This window comes from Cygnus olor, chromosome 23 (assembly GCF_009769625.2).
Source record: "Cygnus olor isolate bCygOlo1 chromosome 23, bCygOlo1.pri.v2, whole genome shotgun sequence".
Taxonomy (NCBI): Eukaryota; Metazoa; Chordata; class Aves; order Anseriformes; family Anatidae; genus Cygnus; species Cygnus olor.
The window spans coordinates 7,652,926-7,673,370 of NC_049191.1; the positions used below are offsets into that span (position 1 = coordinate 7,652,926).

Sequence of the window (20,445 nt, forward strand, 5' to 3'; positions counted from 1 at the left end):
CCAGGAGACCTGCATGATTAAACAGGGAACTGCTGGACAAACTCACATGGAAGAGGAGAGTCTACAGATCATGGAAGGAAGGGCTGGCCACTTGGGAGGAATGTAAGACTGTTGTCAGAGGATGTATGGAGGCAACGAGGAAAGCTAAGGCCTCCTTAGAATTAAACTTTGCAAGAGGGGTCAAAGACAACAGAAAGGGCTTCTTCAAATACACTGTGGATAAAACTAACACTAGAGGCAATGTAGGCCCACTGATTAATGAGGTGGGTGCCCTGTTGACAGAAGATAAAGAGAAGGTAAAGAGAAGGCAGAGTTACTGAATGCCTTCTTTGCCTCTGTCTATAATGCCATAGGCTGTCCTGAGGAGCCCCATATCCGAGGCCCCAGAGGAAGTCAGGGTAAAGGAGGAGTTTGCCTTGGTTGATGAGAACTGGGTTAAAAGCAATTAAGCAATCTGGACATCCATAAATCCATGGGTCCTGATGGGATGCACCCGCAGGTGCTGAGGGAGCTAGTGGAAGTCAGTGCTAGGCCATTCTCCGTTGTCTTTGGTAAGACATCGGGGGAGGTGCCTGAGGACTGGAGGAAAGCAAATGTCACTCCAGTCTTCAAAAAGGGTAAGAAGGAGAACCCGAGTAACTGTAGACAGGACAGCCTCACCTCCATCCCTGGAAAGGTGATGGAACAACTTATCCTTGGCGTTGTCTCTAGTCATATCAAGGATAAAAGGGTCATTAGGGGCAGTCAACATGGCTTTACCAAGGGGAAAATCATGTTTGAACAGCCTGATAGCCTTTTATGAAGACACAGCCAGGTGGATAGATGACGGAAAAGCAGTGGATGTGGTCTACCATCATTTCAGTGAAACATTTGACACCATCTCCCACAGCATCCTCGCAGTTAAACTAAGGAAGTGGGGTCCGGATGATTGGGTAGTGAGGTGGACTGTGAACTGGCTGGTGGAAAGAAGACAGTTGTGGTCAGTGGGACGGAGTCTACTTGGAGGCCTGTATCTAGCAGAGTTCCTCAAGGGTCAGTACTGGGATCAATACTATTCTAACACAGAATGTTAGGGATTGGAAGGGACCTTCAAACATCATCTAGTCCAATAATCCTATATATATTCAATATATTCATATATATTAATATATATTTCAATATATTCATCAATGACTTGGATAAAGGAATAGAGAGTGCCGTCAACAAGTTTGCTGATGACACCAAACTGAGAGTGGCTGACATGCTGGAAAGCTGTGCTGCCATCCAGCAAGATCCAGACAGGCTGGAGAGTTGGGCGGGGAGAAATTTAATGAAATATAACATGGGCAAGTGTAGAGTCCCGCATCCGGGCAAGAACAGATACCAGTATAGGTTGGGGACTGACCTGTCGGAGAGCAGCGTAGGGGAAAGGGACCTGGGGGTCCTGGTGGACAGTGGGTTGACCATGGGCCAGCACTGTGCCCTTGTGGCCAAGAAGGCCAATGGCATCTGGGGTGTATCATAAGGGGTGTGGTTAGTAGGTCAAGAGAGGTTCGCCTCCCCCTCTACTCTGCCCTATAAGACCACATCTGGAATATTGTGTCCAGTTCTGGGCCCCTTAGTTCAAGAACGACAGATTAACTGCTTAAGAGAGTCCAGCGCAGAGCCACAAGGATGATTAAGGGAGTGGAGCATCTCCCTAACGAGGAAAGGCTGAAGTAGCTGGGTCTCTTTAGCTTGGAGAAGAGGAGACTAAGGGGTGACCTTATTAATATTTAAAAAAAAGTAAAGGGGGAGTGTCAGGAGGATGGAGCCAGGATCTTCTCGGTGATATCTAATGATAGGACAAGGGGCAACGGGTGCAAGCTGGCACATAGGAGGTTCCACTTAAATAGGAGACCTTTTTTTTTTTTTTTTTTATACAGTAAGGGTGACAGAACACTGGAACAGACTGTCCAGGGGAGTTGTGGAGTTTCCTTCTCTAGACATTCAAAACCCACCTGGACATGTTCCTGTGTGACTTGAAATAGGTGTTCCTGCTCTGGCAGGGGGACTGGACTAAATGACCTTTCAAGGTCCCTTCCAATCCCTAATATTCTGTGATATGGAACATACACCCATGTCTTGACTTTGTCTATCACGTCATTTTAGTTTGAAGAAGTTTTAACATTACAAGGATATTTCAATACCTATGTTATCATAAAAAACATCCTCCCACTAACCTAAGCCTTCTACCTTTTTTTTTTTAATATCACATAACATTAATAAAGGGATAAGAGGGAAATTATGTTAGGGGGAGATAATTTTAAAACAAGAGGGAATGGCCTCAAGTTGTGCCAGCTGTGTTCAGTTTGGATATTAGGAGAAATTTCTTCTCAGAAAGAGTGGTTAGGCATTGGAACAGGATGCCCAGGGAGGTGGTAGTGTCACTGTCCTGGGGGTGTGTCCTGGTTTTGGCTAGGATAGTTAATTTTCCTCCTAGTAGCTGGTAGGGTGCTGTGTTTGGGATTAGGATGAGAAGAGTGCTGATAACACACTGATGTTTTAATTGTTGCAGAGCAGTGCTCACACTACGCACTAAGCCAAGGACTTTACAGCTTCTCACTTTGTCCTGCCAAGATGCAGGCTGGGGGTGCAGCAGGAGCTGGGAGGGGACAGACCCAGGACAGCTGACCCAAACTGGCCAAAGGGGTATTCCATACCATCTGACGTCATGCTGAACAATTAATATGGAGGGGCTGGCTGCTTGGGAATAGGTTGGGCATCGGTCAGTGGGTGGTAAGCAACTGCATTGTGCATCACTTGTTTTGTACACGTTACTATTAGTAGTACTATCATTATTATTGTTTTCCTTTCTTTTCTGTTCTAATAAACTGTCTTTACCTCAACTGACAGGCTTTCATTTTTTTCTGATTCTCTCCCCCATCCCAGAGAGGGAGGGTGAGTGAATGGCTGTGTGGTGCTTAGCTGCTGACTGGGTTAAACCACAACAAGGTGTTTTAAGAAAAGGCTGGATGTGGTACTTAGAGACACAATTTAGTGGTAGGAGTCAGAAAGGACAGCTTTACATTTGTATTTTGCTTACAAGGGGAACTGAAGTTACAAGATTTATTTTAAGACTTCAAAATACATCTAATCTCGAAGGCAAGCAACACAATACATAACTACACTAGCAGTTAATACAAATGTTCTTTACTACTGCAGTCTCTAATAGATCATTTTATCTTTTGCAACTCCATTGCAACACTTTATTTCTGCAATACAGAGAACTGAAGTTAAAGAACAAAATTCTAAAATAGGGACTATGGATTTACTAACCTCCTTAATGGAGTCTTCATTAGGCAGCATAGAACACACACACGTGATGTAGGCTTGGCGAAAAGATGAAACATTTGCAATTTCTGGAGAATCTGCACACAATTTTGACAAGAAAGTAGCTTGTGGGATGCAGTTTGACTTCATCAAATGTTTTATTCGCATCTGCAGAAAGGAAGGCCCTTCTCGTGTAATCAATTTATTAGCTATGAAAAGAAAAAAAAGTTGTTAAACGGTATATTCTCAAAGCTAACACTTAACTGAAACTGTCTCACTGCATTCACACTTTAGTACAAATTTGTATAAGCTTTCTTAGAAAACACTAGGTGTGATAACAAGTGACAGCAATAAATGTAGTATTTTTTCCCACACACATTCAGAACAAATGAGTAGGGAGAGAATGCTGGGATATAGAAAATGGGGGATGGAAATCACATCAAATGATTGCATCCATTAAGGCAATACAGAATTATGCCATGGCAGTGACGGAAGGACACTAGTCAGACTATATGGTATTTTGAACAAGATACCACTAGTCTAGCTGAGATTCAGCATCTTCAACTGTTAATTGTAGCTTCATATTACAAGACAAAAGTAAGAAAAATATTTCAACCAAAGATTTTTCCACCTAATCTGTTAAACACATTGCCAAAATATGCATAATGAATTTCAGAGAGAAAATATTATTTTTATGGTACTTTTGAAGAACAGTATCTGAGACACGCTAGGCTTATACTCTAGATCAACCAAACAACTAATTATTACAAGAGACTGTGAGCTAATTCCATATTAAAAATTCAATTATTTTTGTAATTGATTAGCAAAATTTATTTAATGAAGTTTAAAACCAAATAAAAGCTGAGTTAGGAATTAAAGCCATTTTTATATTAGTTCAACACATCTGATTGAAAACCTCACCATTTAGTTTGAATCTTTCCAGGTACTTAAGATGTACTTTGCCTTAGCTGAAGAAATAGTATGCTTCTCAACAGCTATGGGCTATTCCCAGCTTTAAAAACATCTAATACAAAGGTAGCTTGATAGTCTCCAGATATGTATATATTTCAAAAGACCCTTGAAAATTAAGAGAAAGAGGAGTCGATATGTTCTTACACTGCGTGTAATCACAGAGATCTTAAATATTAAATGTATTTAAATAAATTTAAGTTTAGATGATTGAAGTAGTATCCATTTACAACACTTCAGAAGATACTCTGTGAAACTGCTGTTGTACTAAAGGATAAAATGGTTAAAAGCAACTGAAAAACCATTGTCCTAGAACTCTTTCTGTACCATTACTCAATACGCCTGTCATTCCTGTTGTGGCCAGTAAGAAGTGTATTTTCATTCCTACTATCTCTATCAAATGGAAGACAGCAGTCAGAAAAGACTAAGTTTCCATATAAGAACATCAAACAGATCAAAGGAGTGACAGAATTTAAATGAAGGAAGAAAAACTTGGTAACTGATCAGTGATTTCCATCTTGTATTACAGCTACAGGTGTTTACCTGATAATGATTCTGAAGGTTAAAATGGATTAAAGTAATCCAGCAGATACCTAGGTAATTTATAATTGTTTAATCTATGCTCTGATCATGTCCTATACAAGGCAAAAAGGATAATTCCAGCTTAGATGTCATTTGACTTCCAGGAAGTCTATTACAGCAGAATCTGACCTCCTAAAGAAGAGAAAAGAAGGGACTGAAGGAAGAAATCAAAGTAAAAAACAACTGACAAGATTCTATGAAGCATGGTGTGGTAAAACTTCATGGATCGGTTGATATTTCAGCATTAACACTGGAAGTCACTGAATTACACTTTGATGATGAAAAGATATACCAGATATGTTAACAGCACAGTCTAATAGATCAAAAAAAAGATTTTCCTCACCATAATTTATTGGCACATACAGCAAGATTTCTTTAAATTTTCATTTTGTCTTGCTCCACTGTGTTGGGTATACAAATCTGACACATTCATCTCCCTGATGAAAAGTAAAGTTTATGTATGCCTTCAAATCTAGTTCTCTTTTTTTTCATAGGATTTTAGAGCTATATGATTCACGATACATATATTACCTGGAATTGTTTTAAAATGTTATTGAATATTTGGTTACAATTTCTGGAGAATCCTATGGCCTATGTTGTCTTTCCCAGAGTTATACACTCTCCAAGAAAACCTGCAACTTTGCAGCACCTGTTCAACATGCTTATACTCTAAAAGGCTAACAGGAACAAAACCAACTAAACTAAAACCCCTGTCTCCTCCATAACATAAGGGCACAGAACTACATAATTTAAGTACTGCAGTATTACTCTATTGTACCTGTAGTTATTAAATATCCCTATTCCCTCTCTTCGTCACTATTTTCTCAGTTCCATTACTAATAACACTACTTCTTCCATCTACCAGTTTTGCATATTTGCTGCAAACTAGAACAGCAGGAACAGAAGAGATCTCACACAGCACTCATTGCCTTTTCAGTGCTTATCCTTTCACGCAAGCTCTATTGCTACTTACTGTTACACGTATCGTCTGTTGAAAGCACTCAGTATCTGAAATATCTTGTTTGGATGCAAAGATGACAAGTTTGGAGAGCTTGTAGAAAGATCTTTCAGATATGTCTAAAAAGCTACGTTGTGTGTAACAGGGCACAAAGATGACACTTTTCTTGACTCTAAGATATTCCAAAAGCAAGCAAGCAACCCCCCTCCCCCCCAACAACAACAAAACAACAACAAAAAAAACAAAGCCCAACCACCCACAAATAAGGTTTTCAAGATCACCACAGAAGAAGGACACTAGTGAGAAGAGACATTTTAGGTAGATATTTGGGTTCTTAGAACTGGCCTTTAAGACGGCAGTTCTGACCGCCACCTCTTTAACCTTACGTTTTACTTGAGAAACCTTGCTTTGATAGACTGGTCTAACAAATGATTCAGAAGTCATATTCAGATTATTTAAGCATGTCTGCATCTACTCTAGACTATGTGAGAATGCATCTGAGCAGCTACAGAATTTCCAGAATAGCTCCAATGTCCTGTTGCCTCTGCTTGCATCACATTAAAGAAACTCAAATGAGAGCACCTCTTTTGGGCGCATATTCAGCTCCAGCTAAATAGACAAATATGCACTAAATACAAGAACTCAATGGAATCAATAAATTCCAGGTTGCTGCATTTTCTCAGAAACAGGGACCTACACCCAGCCCAATTCAACACGGTCACAGATGTGTCAATCAATCAATTCCTTGTCTGCAGAAGCTTTGTCCCAAATTAAAAGACAAAGGACTGAACTACGCTATTATTGTTGAAGACAAGAGGCAGTCTGAACCACATCACAGGTAGTAACAAGGTACTCTTGCAAAGGAATGAAGTGTAGCAGCCATAGATAAAATCAGTCACATGTATAAGATGCAATTAAATCTATAAAGGAGTCCACACAGAAGCACGTGAATTCACATTAGTCCACCAGAACAGATCTTGGCTTGCCACAGGTAAAGTTTGTTGAACAAAACAGGTGAAGATTTTCAGGATGTAATTATTTTCAGTAAGAGGAACAAATTTTGAAATGCAAGTCTGAGCAGAAATCCACTAAAAGCAGCAACTGGATGTCCTAAAAATACTAGTAATGAAAAGCTCCAAAGCAGGATATTAGTGGTAGATAATTCTCCTCAAAACATGTTAGAGATGGGATTAACTAGTCTTTGGAGTTTGAGTGCTTCTGCTATACTTTAAGAGGACTTAGAAGACTAGCAAAGATAGTACAACTCAAAGAGAGGCTACCCAAAGCCAGGAAGAAGGATTCTGCTATGGAAGAAAGCTTGACTTAAAATCCTTGCTTATGGTGCCTTAATTTTAAGGAAAATATTTTAAGCTTGTCCCCCTCTTTGTTATTTTTAATTTAATTTAGAATATCACCAAGATAAACTGTGGTCTCATGTACTGTTGATGGAACAACTAGAAGAAATACCTGCAAGTACTCGATACCACTAATAGGTAGGAAAAAATTCAGTGAGTAAAAATATAGAGTTTAAGAGAAGACATTAAAAAGTTACATGAAATTACACTAAAAATTATTTTTTCTTGACCTCATTTCTTTTTGATTCAAGATATTATATCCATAGTCTAAACGCAATCAGCTTCCCAGCCCAAAACTTAATAAAAGGTAACCTTTAAACTCATGTCTCCCCTTCAAATGCACACTTTACTTGCATCTTCTTTACCTTTGAAAGACGTGGACATTAACTACTCCTTCCTGTGAACCACTCAGGAAATCATTCAAAATCACAGCTATGCAGAACAAAGCACCTTAGGGAGCAAAAATCCCCCCCCTTTTTTTTAATAATGAAAAAAGAAATGCTTCTTTTAAAAAATGGACTAAAATATTTGTGGTATAGCCCAAGTGGAGATATGTTAGAGAGGATTCAGTGTACCAGTGAGACAGTTTCAATCATAAGTATTATTTAGCAGCCTATGAATACTACCGCACAAAGCAATTTAAACTGCAACTCCCTTCTGACTTTTAATCAGTTTCCGCATCAAAATTGCACCAAGTTCTCTCTTAATAACCCCATCTTATCTCTAAAATCATATGCTTACCTTCCTCTGTTTCTACTGGTTGCTGGGATAGAATTTTAAGAAGAACTGGATTTTTCCACACTCCTTCCCTTGTGATATCCACCAGTATTTGGAGGTTGTTATTCCCAAATTCCAGTAAAGCATCATGTGAATCCTACAACATGAAAAAAAAATCATTAGAAGTCTTTGCTAAACATTATTTTAATGTAATTTTTATTAAAATATAATAAAATACTAGGACAGATAATTTAATTTTACACTATTCTTCTAAGTCATTACTGTTCTGACATGCTTGCATTGGCGTCTTCACAACACATCCTTTTTCATATATGCTTCTCTAATGCTACAATAAAGCCTCCCAATTTCCATATACTGAAACTTAGCTGTAATGACAGCTCAAAAAAACCTAACTGTTCTGCAGTTGTAACTTTTGCAATTTTCATGTTTCTTCATGCATGCATGTAGCAATTTCCTCATTTTTAAGTCTACCACTACTTTCTAACTTTTAAATATATATTTTTTTGCATAAAAGATGAAGGGTTTTGTAATAAAGCTTGTAATGCCAACTGAGAAATTGGAATTAAAACTAATTACTTCTCAAAATGAATAGAAAACATTGCGAGTCTCAGACTATATTTACTGTTAACACTAGTGAGATAAGATGGTCATTTCTTTGAGAGATATTAAAGCATGCTGTTTGGTACAAAGTCCAAATTCACAGTTACATTCTTCTAATCAGTACCCTCTGATACGGCAGTCCAGTGCCATCAAGTGTTTGCACCTTCTTGCAGAAGAAGGGTTCTGAGAGAGCAGCATACAAATTTTAGCTGATTTGATTTGGATGGACAGTGAAGCAGTGATTAAAAATCGTCCTAAAATTTAATGCAGAGGAAGGGGGAGCTGCCAGCATTCAACTGTCACTCACTAGCCTGAGGAAAACGAGAGGGAAAAACCATCTTTAAGGAAGGAACAGTGTGCACTAGGAGGGGCTCAAAAAGGGCTCTCATCTGCCAAAAGGGTAAGGCAAATGAGGGGTTGTAAGAAGATGCAGATTTCCTGGTGGTTATCCATGTGAGAAGACTCAGGGAACTTAAAGAGAAAGCAGAGCAGAACATAAACAGCAGAGACTGCTGTACAAAACTCACAATCCTGACCAAAGTGGATCATGAATAACTTCTTTAATCAAGATGAATACTCATTTCTACTTTATACAGACACACCATTCCCCTGGAAACTAATCCATGCATAGCACATTTACAAATTAAGATCCAAGTATTTCCAATCCTGACAGTTTTGATGCTGTGAAAACTGACTCAGAGACACAGCACACTGAACAGGTCTCCAACAGAGAGGTTCATCCGTGAAACCTGTTTGCATTGCACCATCCTCAAGGAAATCAAGCCCTACCATTTTTAATTCTGGAAATCTGAGGGAAGAATAATAGAAATAACATGGGAAAAGAAGGCTATAGTGTCAACCCAGAAGAAAAGCAACTGGAAATGAATTCCAGCATTTAATGTTTCTAGCAGGAAAACTGATGCGGTGTTGACTTGCGCTGAAGAAGTTACAGTATCACTGAGCAAAATCTCCCCAGAACTGACAAAACTGAAGCTACCTAACTATCTGTAGTCAATTTGTGACTACACGTGTAGTAAAAGCGTTCCTTCACACCGTGTTTTAAATTTGAGAGAGCATTTGATACATGACAATGTCCATTGGTTCTAACAAGCTGTGTTTAAAGTTGGCAGTACTTTTAATCATACAATCTTAGAATAGTTTGAGTTGGAAGGGACCTTTAAAGTCCAATCCTCCCACCTGACATGGGTAGGGACACCCTCCTCAAGAACCAGCTGCTCAAAGCCCCATCCAACCCGACCTTGAATACTTCCATGGACAGGGCATCCATAACTTCAGTTCCAGTGCCTCACCAACCTCAACAAAGAACTTCTTCTGAATATCTAATCTAAATCTACCCTCTTTTTGTTTAAAACTATTACTCCTTGGCCTATCACTACAGGCTCTTGTAAATGCTCCCTCTCCATCTTCATAGAAGCCCCATTTACCAGAAGGCCACTGTAAGGTCTCCCCAGAGCCTTCTTTTCTCCAGGCTGACCAACCCCAGCTCTCTCAGCCTCTCTTCACAGAATAGATGCTCCAGCCCTCTGATCAGCCTTGTGGCACTCCTCTGGACCTGATCTAACAGATTCGCATTTTTCTTGTGCTGGACACCCCACAGCTGGACGCAGTACTCCAGGTGGGATATCACAAGGGTAGAATAGGGAGCCAATTATCCCCCTCTGGACCTGCTGGTCCCACTACCTTTTGTACAGCCCAGGATATGCTTGGCTTTCTGCACCAACTAACAGACTCACATCCAATTTCTCCTCCTCCAGCATCCCCAAGTTCTTCTCCACAGGGCTGATCTCAATCCATTTATTCACCAGGATGTACTGATGTTTGGGATTGCCCTGACCCAGGTGCAGCACCTTGCACTTGGCCTTGTTGAACTTCATGACGTTCATGGGAGCTCACTTTTCAAGCTTGTGTGGGTCCCTCTGGATGGCATCCCTTCCGTCGTGTCACCACTCAGCTTGGTGTCAACTGCAAACTTGCTGAGGGTGCACTCAATCCCACTGAGTATGGCATCAGTAAAGATACTAATAAGTACCAGTCCTAATACAGACCCCTGAGAGATACCACTGATCACTGATCTCCATGTGAACATTGAGACATTGACTGCAATTCTCTGGATGCAGCCATCCAGCTAATTCCTTATCCATCAAATAGCCCAATTCTCAAATCCATACTTCTCCAATTGAGAGACAAGGATGCTGCTGTATGGGACCATATCAAAGGCCTTACAGAATTCCAGGTAAATGCATCGGTTGCTTTTCCCTTGTCCACCGATGTAGTTATTGAACCACAGAATACCAGTAGATTGTTCAGATTTGCCCTTGGTTGTCTGGATAACTGGTTGGCTGTCTGAATAACCTCCTTGTCTTCCATATGCTTTAACATAGCTTCAAGGATGATCTATTCCATGATCTTCCCAGGCACACAGGTGAGGCCTGTCTGCAGTTCCTGCTCTTCCTTTCTATCATGTTTTAAAAACTGGAGTGATGTTTCCCTTCTTCCAGTCACTGCAGACTTTACCTGACTGCCAAGACTTTTCAAGTATGATAGAGAGAGGCTTGGCAACTACATCAGCCAGTTCCCTCATGCCCTAGGATGCCGTGTCATCAGGTCCTATAGGCTTATGTACAATGCTATTATTAACCTCAGGTCTCCTTCTAATACCCTGTTGTATTCTCTGTCTATACTGGAATTAGTTCCATGTTCTGAACTAACAGGTATTATCACTTTTATTAATAATTAATAATTATAATTGTAATATATTGCATCTATTTATCACAATTGTGATTATTACAGACTATTAATAGAGTCTTTATTTTCCTTCAACTCTTCCTTCTCTATTCTTACACCTCTCCAGATTCCAGAATTAAACTGTGCTAACACTAGGACCACTCAGAATACTGGAGTAACCAAGGAGCCTTGTGTCATGGGTTGTCAAGACACAATGAACTTCTTTCTACATTGTAACATACAAGATGCATTCTTCAACTTACTGAGTTATCTTCTATAACAAAGTAAATCTGCTATGAAAATACACAAGACTTTACCATTAGGCATACAGAGTAAAAGGCATCCTTGCATTTCATGGTTAGATACCCTTTAATACAGTAGATATTGATGTTCAGCAGAGTCCCTAGTATCAGATGCTATTTTCAGACCAAATTTAATGTTCTTACTTTCCTTTCTAACACTGCAACAAACTGTATTCCGTAAACCTCTGAACAGGAAAACCCAAATTTTAACTCGTGAGCAATGTACCAAGGAGGGAACCTTATTCCCAATAAAGGACTGAGAGCAGAAAATTACATTCTCACAGTGAGGTTTCATTTATGTTGATTCACAGCTGTCATAATTAATAGTCTCAGAAGTTTCTTCTTAAAGGACTTCTAATGACCATGAAGCTATACTACCAGATATGCTACTTAATAAAACCCAAATTAAAGTGAAACAGAGCTAACACACAGGCTTCCTTCCACCCACTCCCTAATTATCTACATCTACTCAAAGCATAACATACCATACTAATAGAGCACAGAATAAACAAGTATTCCATTCCTTCAACACTAAAGTCTGTGTCCAGTATTAAGTTTATACTGATCCATATTCCTAACTACAGAGACTACAATTAAGAACAGTTTACTCTGTGAGTACAACAAAGAGGTAGTCAACTAGCCTCAAACAATAGTTTTGAGCAATGTTACTCATTTCAGGCAGAAAGCACTGTTGTGGTTTAACCTGGGTGGCAGCTAAGCACCACACAGCTGTTCACTCACCCTCCCCACTCCCTCTCTGGGATGGGGGAAAGAAACAGGAAAATGAAGCCTGTGGGTTGAGATAAAGACAGTTTATTAAGACAGGAAAATAATAATAATGATGATAATAATAATAATAATAGTACTACTACTAATAATGTGTATGAAACAAGTGATGCACAATGCAATTGCTCACCACCCGCTGACTGATGCCCAGCCTATCCCCGAGCAGCCGGCCCACCCTATATATTGTTTAGCATGACGTCAGATGGTATGGAATACCCCTTTGGCCAGTTTGGGTCAGCTGTCCTGGGTCTGTCCCCTCCCAGCTCCTGCTGCACCCCCAGCCTGCATCTTGGCAGGACAGAGCGAGAAGCTGAAAAGTCCTTGGCTTGGTGTAAGCACTGCTCTGCAACAATTAAAACATGAGCATGTTATCAGCACTCTTCTCATCCTAATCCAAAACATAGCACCCTACCAGCTGCTAGGAGGAAAATTAACCCTGTCCTAACTGAAACCAGGGCAAGCATTGTTATTCTTTAAGAAAAAAATCTGATTTTTCACAAGTTACGTCTTTAGATTCATTGTACTCCAGAGCTAGGCTAATCTTCTTCCCTAATCTGCAGTCATCATATAAAGAAACAATATCCCCATGAACCTTTAAATAAACAGACTTTCCACCTATAATCACTCTTTAATGTAATAGGCAAATTAGGAAAGGAGGAAGAAAAAGCAAGTTAACAGTAATCAGTTACCACTGTTAAAATCCCATCTAAGCACTGGCCACCTTCAGCTGTCAGACTGTGTCTCATAAGGTGTGATGCTTGACACTGGCTTGGATCTGGGATATTGCAGAGATGCTGCCAAAACTTGTCCTCAGACTATCATTACTTGCTGATCATATGTATGCACACCAATGACACTGCGCATCAAAAGTAAATACAGGGCTCTGGGGGCTACATTGAAGGGCACAAGCATCCAGCTGGTTTTCTTCACTTTGTTGAGGAAAATGTAAGACTGAAAGCAAAACGAAGGCCAAGGAAAATGTGAGACCACGTCAGTAGAACAGGGCATCAAATGACAAAGGATGCTGAAAAGGCTGGGGTACTTGATAACTCTGCCTCAGATTTTACTGTTAAGGTCTGCACTCTGGCTTTCCTGGTCCCCTATATACCATGTCAGAGATCTGGGGGGCACAAAGCAGCACAAGGAGGAGATATGTATGCCCTAAATTGTTTCTCATATGTCCATGGCATTGATCAAGGCAAATCTGAGGGTGCTGATGGAGCTCACTGATGTCACTGCAAGACCAATACTACCTTTGAAAAGTCATGACCACTGGGGGAAGGTTCCTGGTGCATAAAAAAAAACACAAAAAAACAAACAAACAAAAAAAACAAACCCCACCACACATTTTCCAAGATCAAGAAGTATACCCTGGAGAACTACAGGCCAGTCAACATAAGCACCATCCCCAGCAAGACCACGGAGCAGACTCTCCATGTGGCTGAATGCAGTTTCCAGAAAGTCAACAATGTGACTCGGAACACTGGGCTGACACATCTTTATTCATGTTCTGAATAACTGACAGAGCATGGTCTCAGTTAGTCCACAGCTCACTTAGAACTCGGAGAACAGCTGGCATAGTGGAGGACAGGGCAGCCATTGAGAAGGACCTCTGACAGGCTGCAGGAACAAGCTGACAGGGACTTCATGAAGTTCCACACAGACAAATGCAGGTGTTGCACCTCGCACAGAACCAAGCATCAGTAGAAGCTGCTGACCACCTGGATAGATTCCAGTTTGGCACAACTGGCCTTTAGGGTCTGTACGATCAATGGGCAGTGAGCCCTTAGAGCAAACAATGCAAAATAGAATCATAAACACTGGAAGAGACCTTCAAGGTCATCTGGTCCAACCATCATCCTACTACCAGTATCACCCACTAAACCATGTCCCTAAGCACCACGTCCAATCTTTCCTTGAACACCCCCAGGGATGGTGACTCCACCACCTCCCTGGGCAGGCCGTTCCAATGCCTGACTACTCTGAGAAGAAACATCTCCTAATTTCCAACTTAAACCTCCCCTGGTGCAACTTGAGGCCATTCCCTCTTGTCCTATCACTAGTTACCTGTGAGAAGAGGCTGACCCCCAGCTCCCCACACCTTCCTTTCAGGAAGTTGTAGAGGGCAATAAGGTCTCCCCTGAGTCTCCTCTTCTCCAGACTAAACAACCCCAGTGCCTTCAGCCCCTCTTCACAGGACTTGTGTTCCGGGCCCTTCACCAGCTTCGCAGCCCTTCTCTGGGCACACTCCAGGGCCTCGATGTCCTTTTTGCAGTGAGGCGCCCAAAGCTGAACACAGCACTCGAGGTGTGGCCTCACCAGCAGAGAGTACAGGGGGACGATCACCTCCCTGCTCCTGCTGGCTACACTATTCCTGACACAAGCCAGGATGCCATTGGCCTTCTTGGCCACCTGGGCACATGGCCAGCTCACGTTCAGATGAGCATTGATTAGCACCCCCAGGTCCTTTTCCTCTGCACAGCTTTCCAGCCACCCTGCCCCAAGCCTGTAGCATTGCATGGGGTTGTTGTGACCAAAGTGCAGGACCCAGCACTTAGCCATGTTGAACCTCATCCCTTGGCCTCTGCCCATTGACCCAACCTGTCCAGGTCCCTCTGCAGGGCCTTCCTACCTTCCGGCAGATCTATATTTCCCCCCAACTTGGTGTCATCTGCAAACTTACGGAGGGTGCACTCAATTCCCTCATCCAAGTCATCAATAAAGATATTAAAGAGGATGGGCCCCAACACTGACCCCTGGGGAACACCACTGGTGTGCTCCTAACCAAAGCCCAAACTGCTCTTAACCAACAGCACTAAGCCTAAAAAAGAGCTACAGCACACACAGGTTTCAGGATGTATTTAAGCATATGGAAACATTACCAAAGCAATCATTATGCTCACACAGCTGTTCTTCCTCTCAAGTCTTTCTTTCCAGCACAACTGGGACCAGGAAACGAAATTCAGCAGAAAGAGCTCCACAGGGAGAATGTTACTTATTTTTAATTAACATAAGACAAATTCCCTGCTTATATAAACACAGCTAGATAGCGTGCCAGTAGATTCAGATAGATAAATGACAAATTTAATGCTTAAGTCAGCCCTGATACCAGAAGATGCTCAAGTTAGAACCTCACGGCAGCCTCAGAAGTCAGTAACAATAAACTGATTTGAATTCATATTTATGAAGTGTGCAACCTCAGTCCGGAATTCCTACAAGTGGCAGTCACAAACATAAGTCTGTGTACATCACTGTAGACTCAGACTTTGGTGACTAAGAAAACTATTACAGGTGTGCAGGTAAATCCTGCATCCTATCCACAAAACGAATAGAAGCACATTTTGAAAGCTTGCACTTTTCATCTTTCTCACCTGTATGTCATCAGGCAGTCTTTTCAATATATAAGGGATAGATGAGACTGAACAGCCCTTGCTATTAGGGATGACACAGTAGAGAGCCTCTGGGTGAGGATTAAGGAGATGGATAACAACGCAGATATCGTCACAGGTGTCTACTATTGAGCACCCACCCAGGATGATTGCACAGATGAGCTATTCTTCAGGCAATTGAAGGGTATCTTGGGACTGGTAAGGGAACAGTTGTATCAGCTCAACATCTTAAGTCCATGTGGCCAGAGAGGATTCACCCCAGAGTGCTGAAGGAACTAGCAGACATTATACCTGGACTCCTCTCTGCAATTTACCAAAGGTCTTGGGAGTCTAGGCAGGTCCCTGCTGGCTGGAAGCTGGCCAATGTTATACACATCTACAAAAAGGGCATGACAGAAGACCCAGGAAAACACTGACCTATTAGTTTAAATTTAGTGTATACCTCAGTCCCTGGAAAAGATATAGAGAAGGTTGTCCCGGGAATATTTAAAGAACAAAGCTGTTGGCAGGCACAGTCAACATGGGTCAATCAAAGGAAAGTCCTGCCTTAGTAATTTGATCTTCTATGATAAGGTTACCTGCTCAGCAGATGAAGGGAAGACAATGGATGTAATCTTCCTGGACTTTAGTAAGGCTTTTGATACCTTCACTCACAGCATCCTTCTAGACAAATTGTCCAACTGTGAGACAAACAGGTTCATACTATGCTGTGTCAAGAACCAGCTGAGTGGCAAAGCTCAAATGGTTATAGCAAACGGGTCTACATCTGGCAGGCATCCAGTCATCAACAGCGATCCTCAAGGCTTAATTCTAGAGCCGGTTCTGTTCAACATTTTTATTGGTGATCTAGAAGCAGGTGTTAAATGCATCCTTATCATGTTTGCTAACCTGGGAGATGCTGTTGATTCTCTCTTCAGGGATAGGCAGCCTTGCACAGGGATGTATGTAGACTGGACAATCATCAACAGAATTAAGTTCAACAAAGGAAAATGACGGGTGCTGCACTTGGGGAGGCGTGAGGCCAGACACAGATACAGACTGGGAGATGAGTGGCTGGAGAGCAGTTCAGCAGAAAGAGATCTGGGCGTGCCGGCTGACAGCAGGCTCAACAGGAGCCAGCAGTGTGTCCTGGCAGCCAAGAGGGCAAACCTGATTTTGGGGTGCATTAAACACAGCCTAGCCAGCTGGTCAAAAGAGGTGATTCTCCTGCTATAGCTAGCATTGATGTGGCCTCACCTTGAATACTGTATGCAGTTTTGAGCCCCACAATTAAAAAAGGATATTAAGATACATGCAGAGGAGGGCAACAAAGAGCTGGCCAAGAGGTGACCTACTTGCTTTCTGCAACTCCCTGGGGAGGGGAAGCATAGAGGGAGGTGCCGGTCTCTTCTCCCCAGTAACTGATCACAGGATGCACGGGAATGGCACAAAGCTGCGCCAGGAGAGGTTCAGACTGGACATTAGGAAAAATTTCTTTACCACGAGGGTGGTCAAACACTGGAACGGGCTTCCTAGTGAGGTGGCTGATGCCCCATGCCTGGCAGTGTTCAAGAGGCAATTGGAAAAATGCCCTCATTAATACGCTTTAACTTTTGGTTAGCCTGAAGAGATCAGGCAGTTGAACTAGCTGATTTTTGAAGGTCCCTTCCAGGTGAACTATCGTATGGCATTCTTATACATTAGGTTGTCATAGCATCCATTTTGCATTACCCTCTCACATATTAATATTTCAGCTTATCTTTTATTACTCCTGAGTGTTCACTCAAAGAGTCAAAAAACAGCCTATGACTTTGAATTTTACCAGATATACTGAAACCAGCAAGATTTTACTGAGCTACAGCATTTTATGAAGACATTTAACATGTGCAAGACCTTGGAATGAGGTAAAACTGACCTTTTAATTAATTTTGATTGAATAAAGGCAAGGAGTGCCAGGTTCCTCACAGTTCTATCTTGAAACAAGAGAAAGGATTCTTCATCTTTTCTTAAAGAAAGTATTAAGAAAAGCAACTGAAACAGACTTGTCACTAACAGAAAACCCATGGTAAGCAGCCTACTTTTCCTTTGAGGGCATCATTTACATTGAAAATCTCTGAAGAACCTGAAGATAAAGCATTAATGAAGGATTCAACTGCAAGTCTTAAGAATTTATGCCAATTCCTGTAGCATCACTTGATTAAAATCATATAAGTGGTTTAATGTAGCAATAGCGCAAGAGACAGCTTTAAGAAGTCACTGGGAATTCTCAGCACACATTGCATATAGCAGCATCACTCAAATATCTGTTCAAGCAACTCCAAGATATTTACCAGAAGAAAACTTGATTAGAAACAATTTTCAGCTCTACACAATTCTGCAAGGCAGAGATAGGGAAATGCCAACTCCTGGTTACATGAACTTAGCCCATCTATTGACAGGATAAGCGTACACCCAGCAAGCACTTTCCAACCAACAAGTGTCAAAGAGCAAATAAGTACATTTTTTGAACATCACATTATAGTAGCTGAGATTTGCTGTCTCTTAATGGTACTTATCCCATGCTCCTCTCTGTTATCAAGTTTCATCAAGTTTCATGTTCTAGATGAGCTATAAGCCACTGTCTCAGAGTAAGAATATACCACACTTATTTGCCACCACCTCTGGAGCAAGGTGTAGTTGACAAAAAGAAAGTATCACACAACCCAACAATCAACTTGGACAAGGGTAAAGTGCTACTACTGAAAAGAATGCTATCTATCCAATTTATGACAATCTGTGATCCAGACAACCAATGTAAATAGACTGTTTTTCCAACAGCAACTCTTCCTTTGTATGAGGGCTTTGTATGGATGCAAGATAGAGCTAGCAGATCTCAGTTATGAAGATTATTTAAGTTTCAGTGCCTCTGTATTAAATTTCAGTCCTTGGAACAGTAAGAGACTGGATTGTTAAGCCCTAGCAATCTAAAGAGATCAGCAACTACTATAGCGTGACAAAAGTTTTAGTTTTACGCTTACCCTCTATATACATCTTTTCTAAAGAAAGCATTTACACTCTTGAGAAGGCTTGAGAAGAACCTAGATCCACAATCCATACTCCATTCCTGCTAGTAATATATTTGTTCTCCCAAGGCCATCTTTAACTTCATCTTCCTCAACTGGTCAGATTACATCCATCTCCACAGCTCACACTATCCCCTTCCCAGATTACTTGCATCAATGGCCCTGTTGCAACTCTCCAATCTTTTTAGACTTATTTTAAAGCTCATTTGTGTCCACATCCTTTTGACTGCTGTCACTATTTAAAATCCATGTTGAGACTTCTGCTATGCAAGCTCATATATTGCAGATCACAGGTTGCCTCTGATTTTTCCTAGAAGCAAGGGAAATTGGACTCATGGGGTACTGCAGGGCATAGCTGCTGCTATTTAGAATAGAAGAAAGAACAGGTTCAGACACCAAATAAAACTTTCGATAGCTTTTTAGGCTGGACATCACTGATTCCATTTGCAGCTTGAGGACAGCCCCTACACCTTGCTGCTTTGAAACCTAGGGCTTTACCTTTTTCACTCCTGAGAAAGTTTCACAGACTCTCACTACCTGTGCAGATTGTTATAGCGCAACAGTAACTGCAGTCAGATCCAAAGAAAACACCTGCGGTGGTTGCACCAACTGGAGGACAGAAGATTTGGAGTTACATCCCAGCCACACCCACCGTTATTCTCAGGGAAAGAATAAGAAAATTAACATATACTGATCTGAGGCATGTCCTAGCATGTCAGCTTTGTGCTACTTTGCTACTGGATTTGCCTAGAGATTAGCACATGTACACAGTCATGGGCTGTGACCCTACAAGTTCTAATGTGACAGCCCGGAAGTGATTTTTGGTGTACTTGTTCTCAAGTTTCTGCTGGAGTGCTACTTCAAAATTTCATTAGAGGTACCTTTTTGTGAGAATGCACAAACTTCTTCAGCAAGGTCTGGGTTTCAGAGTACTAACATGTTTCACAAATGTTGCCCACTATCTTAACCATGGGAACATTAGGTAAGCATGTAATTCTGAAGCCACAGTTTCAAAAACTCAATAAAAAAGCCAAATATATTACCACACCTAGTAGCTGCACATCTTGAATTTCCTGTTACTTCTAAAAGTTGACATGAAAGATCTCATCTTGTGTCACCCTACCCCTGGAATTTAATAGCTTGCTTCCAACATATTCAACCTCAAGAAAGTCCAAACTAACAGTCTCCCTTCTGTTGACAGAAATATCCAAGTTTGATCACTTGCTTCAGAAATCTGAAAATGCACATGAATACACCTTAAAACTTACTCTGCTTGGAAACAAAAATTCTTCTTGCAGATCCCTCCCTCTAAAAATTACTTGTCAAAAGCTTACAATTCTTAAAACTGCTTTATACTTCTGCTGTAACAGGGAAAAGCTTATATTAGCCCTCCCAAACTCTGAATATGAGAGTACATCTTGTTTCAATTCTAGGCCATCAGTTACAAACTTATTAGGCTCACTTTAGTGTATGGCAAGCTTGCTCCTCAACTTCCCTAATCTAGGATTCCACATACGCAAAGCGTTACCTCGGAAATAGTAAATTTCAAGCCTCTTCCACCAGCCCCAACACAAGACAAACCTCTGCTGACCAACCTTATTTATAGCCTCCTCATAAGCAAATGGACTGGGAGCAGACCTATCCTCTGCAACATCATAGTTAATAACTATAGACTAAGTATAATAGATG

General features: G+C 41.2%; 1 protein-coding gene across 2 annotated transcripts in view; it reads right to left on the reverse strand.

Annotated features, from left to right (window-relative positions):
* Positions 1-20,445, reverse strand: part of RLF (RLF zinc finger) — a 63,127-nt gene that overhangs the window by 17,436 nt on the left and 25,246 nt on the right. For both annotated transcript variants that reach the window (XM_040535057.1, XM_040535058.1), the window contains 2 exons: positions 7,897-8,029; positions 3,298-3,500 (listed from right to left, as the gene is read on the reverse strand). In XM_040535057.1, coding sequence (XP_040390991.1) covers positions 3,298-3,500; positions 7,897-8,029 — 336 coding nt within the window. The remainder of the gene's footprint in view (positions 1-3,297; positions 3,501-7,896; positions 8,030-20,445) is intronic.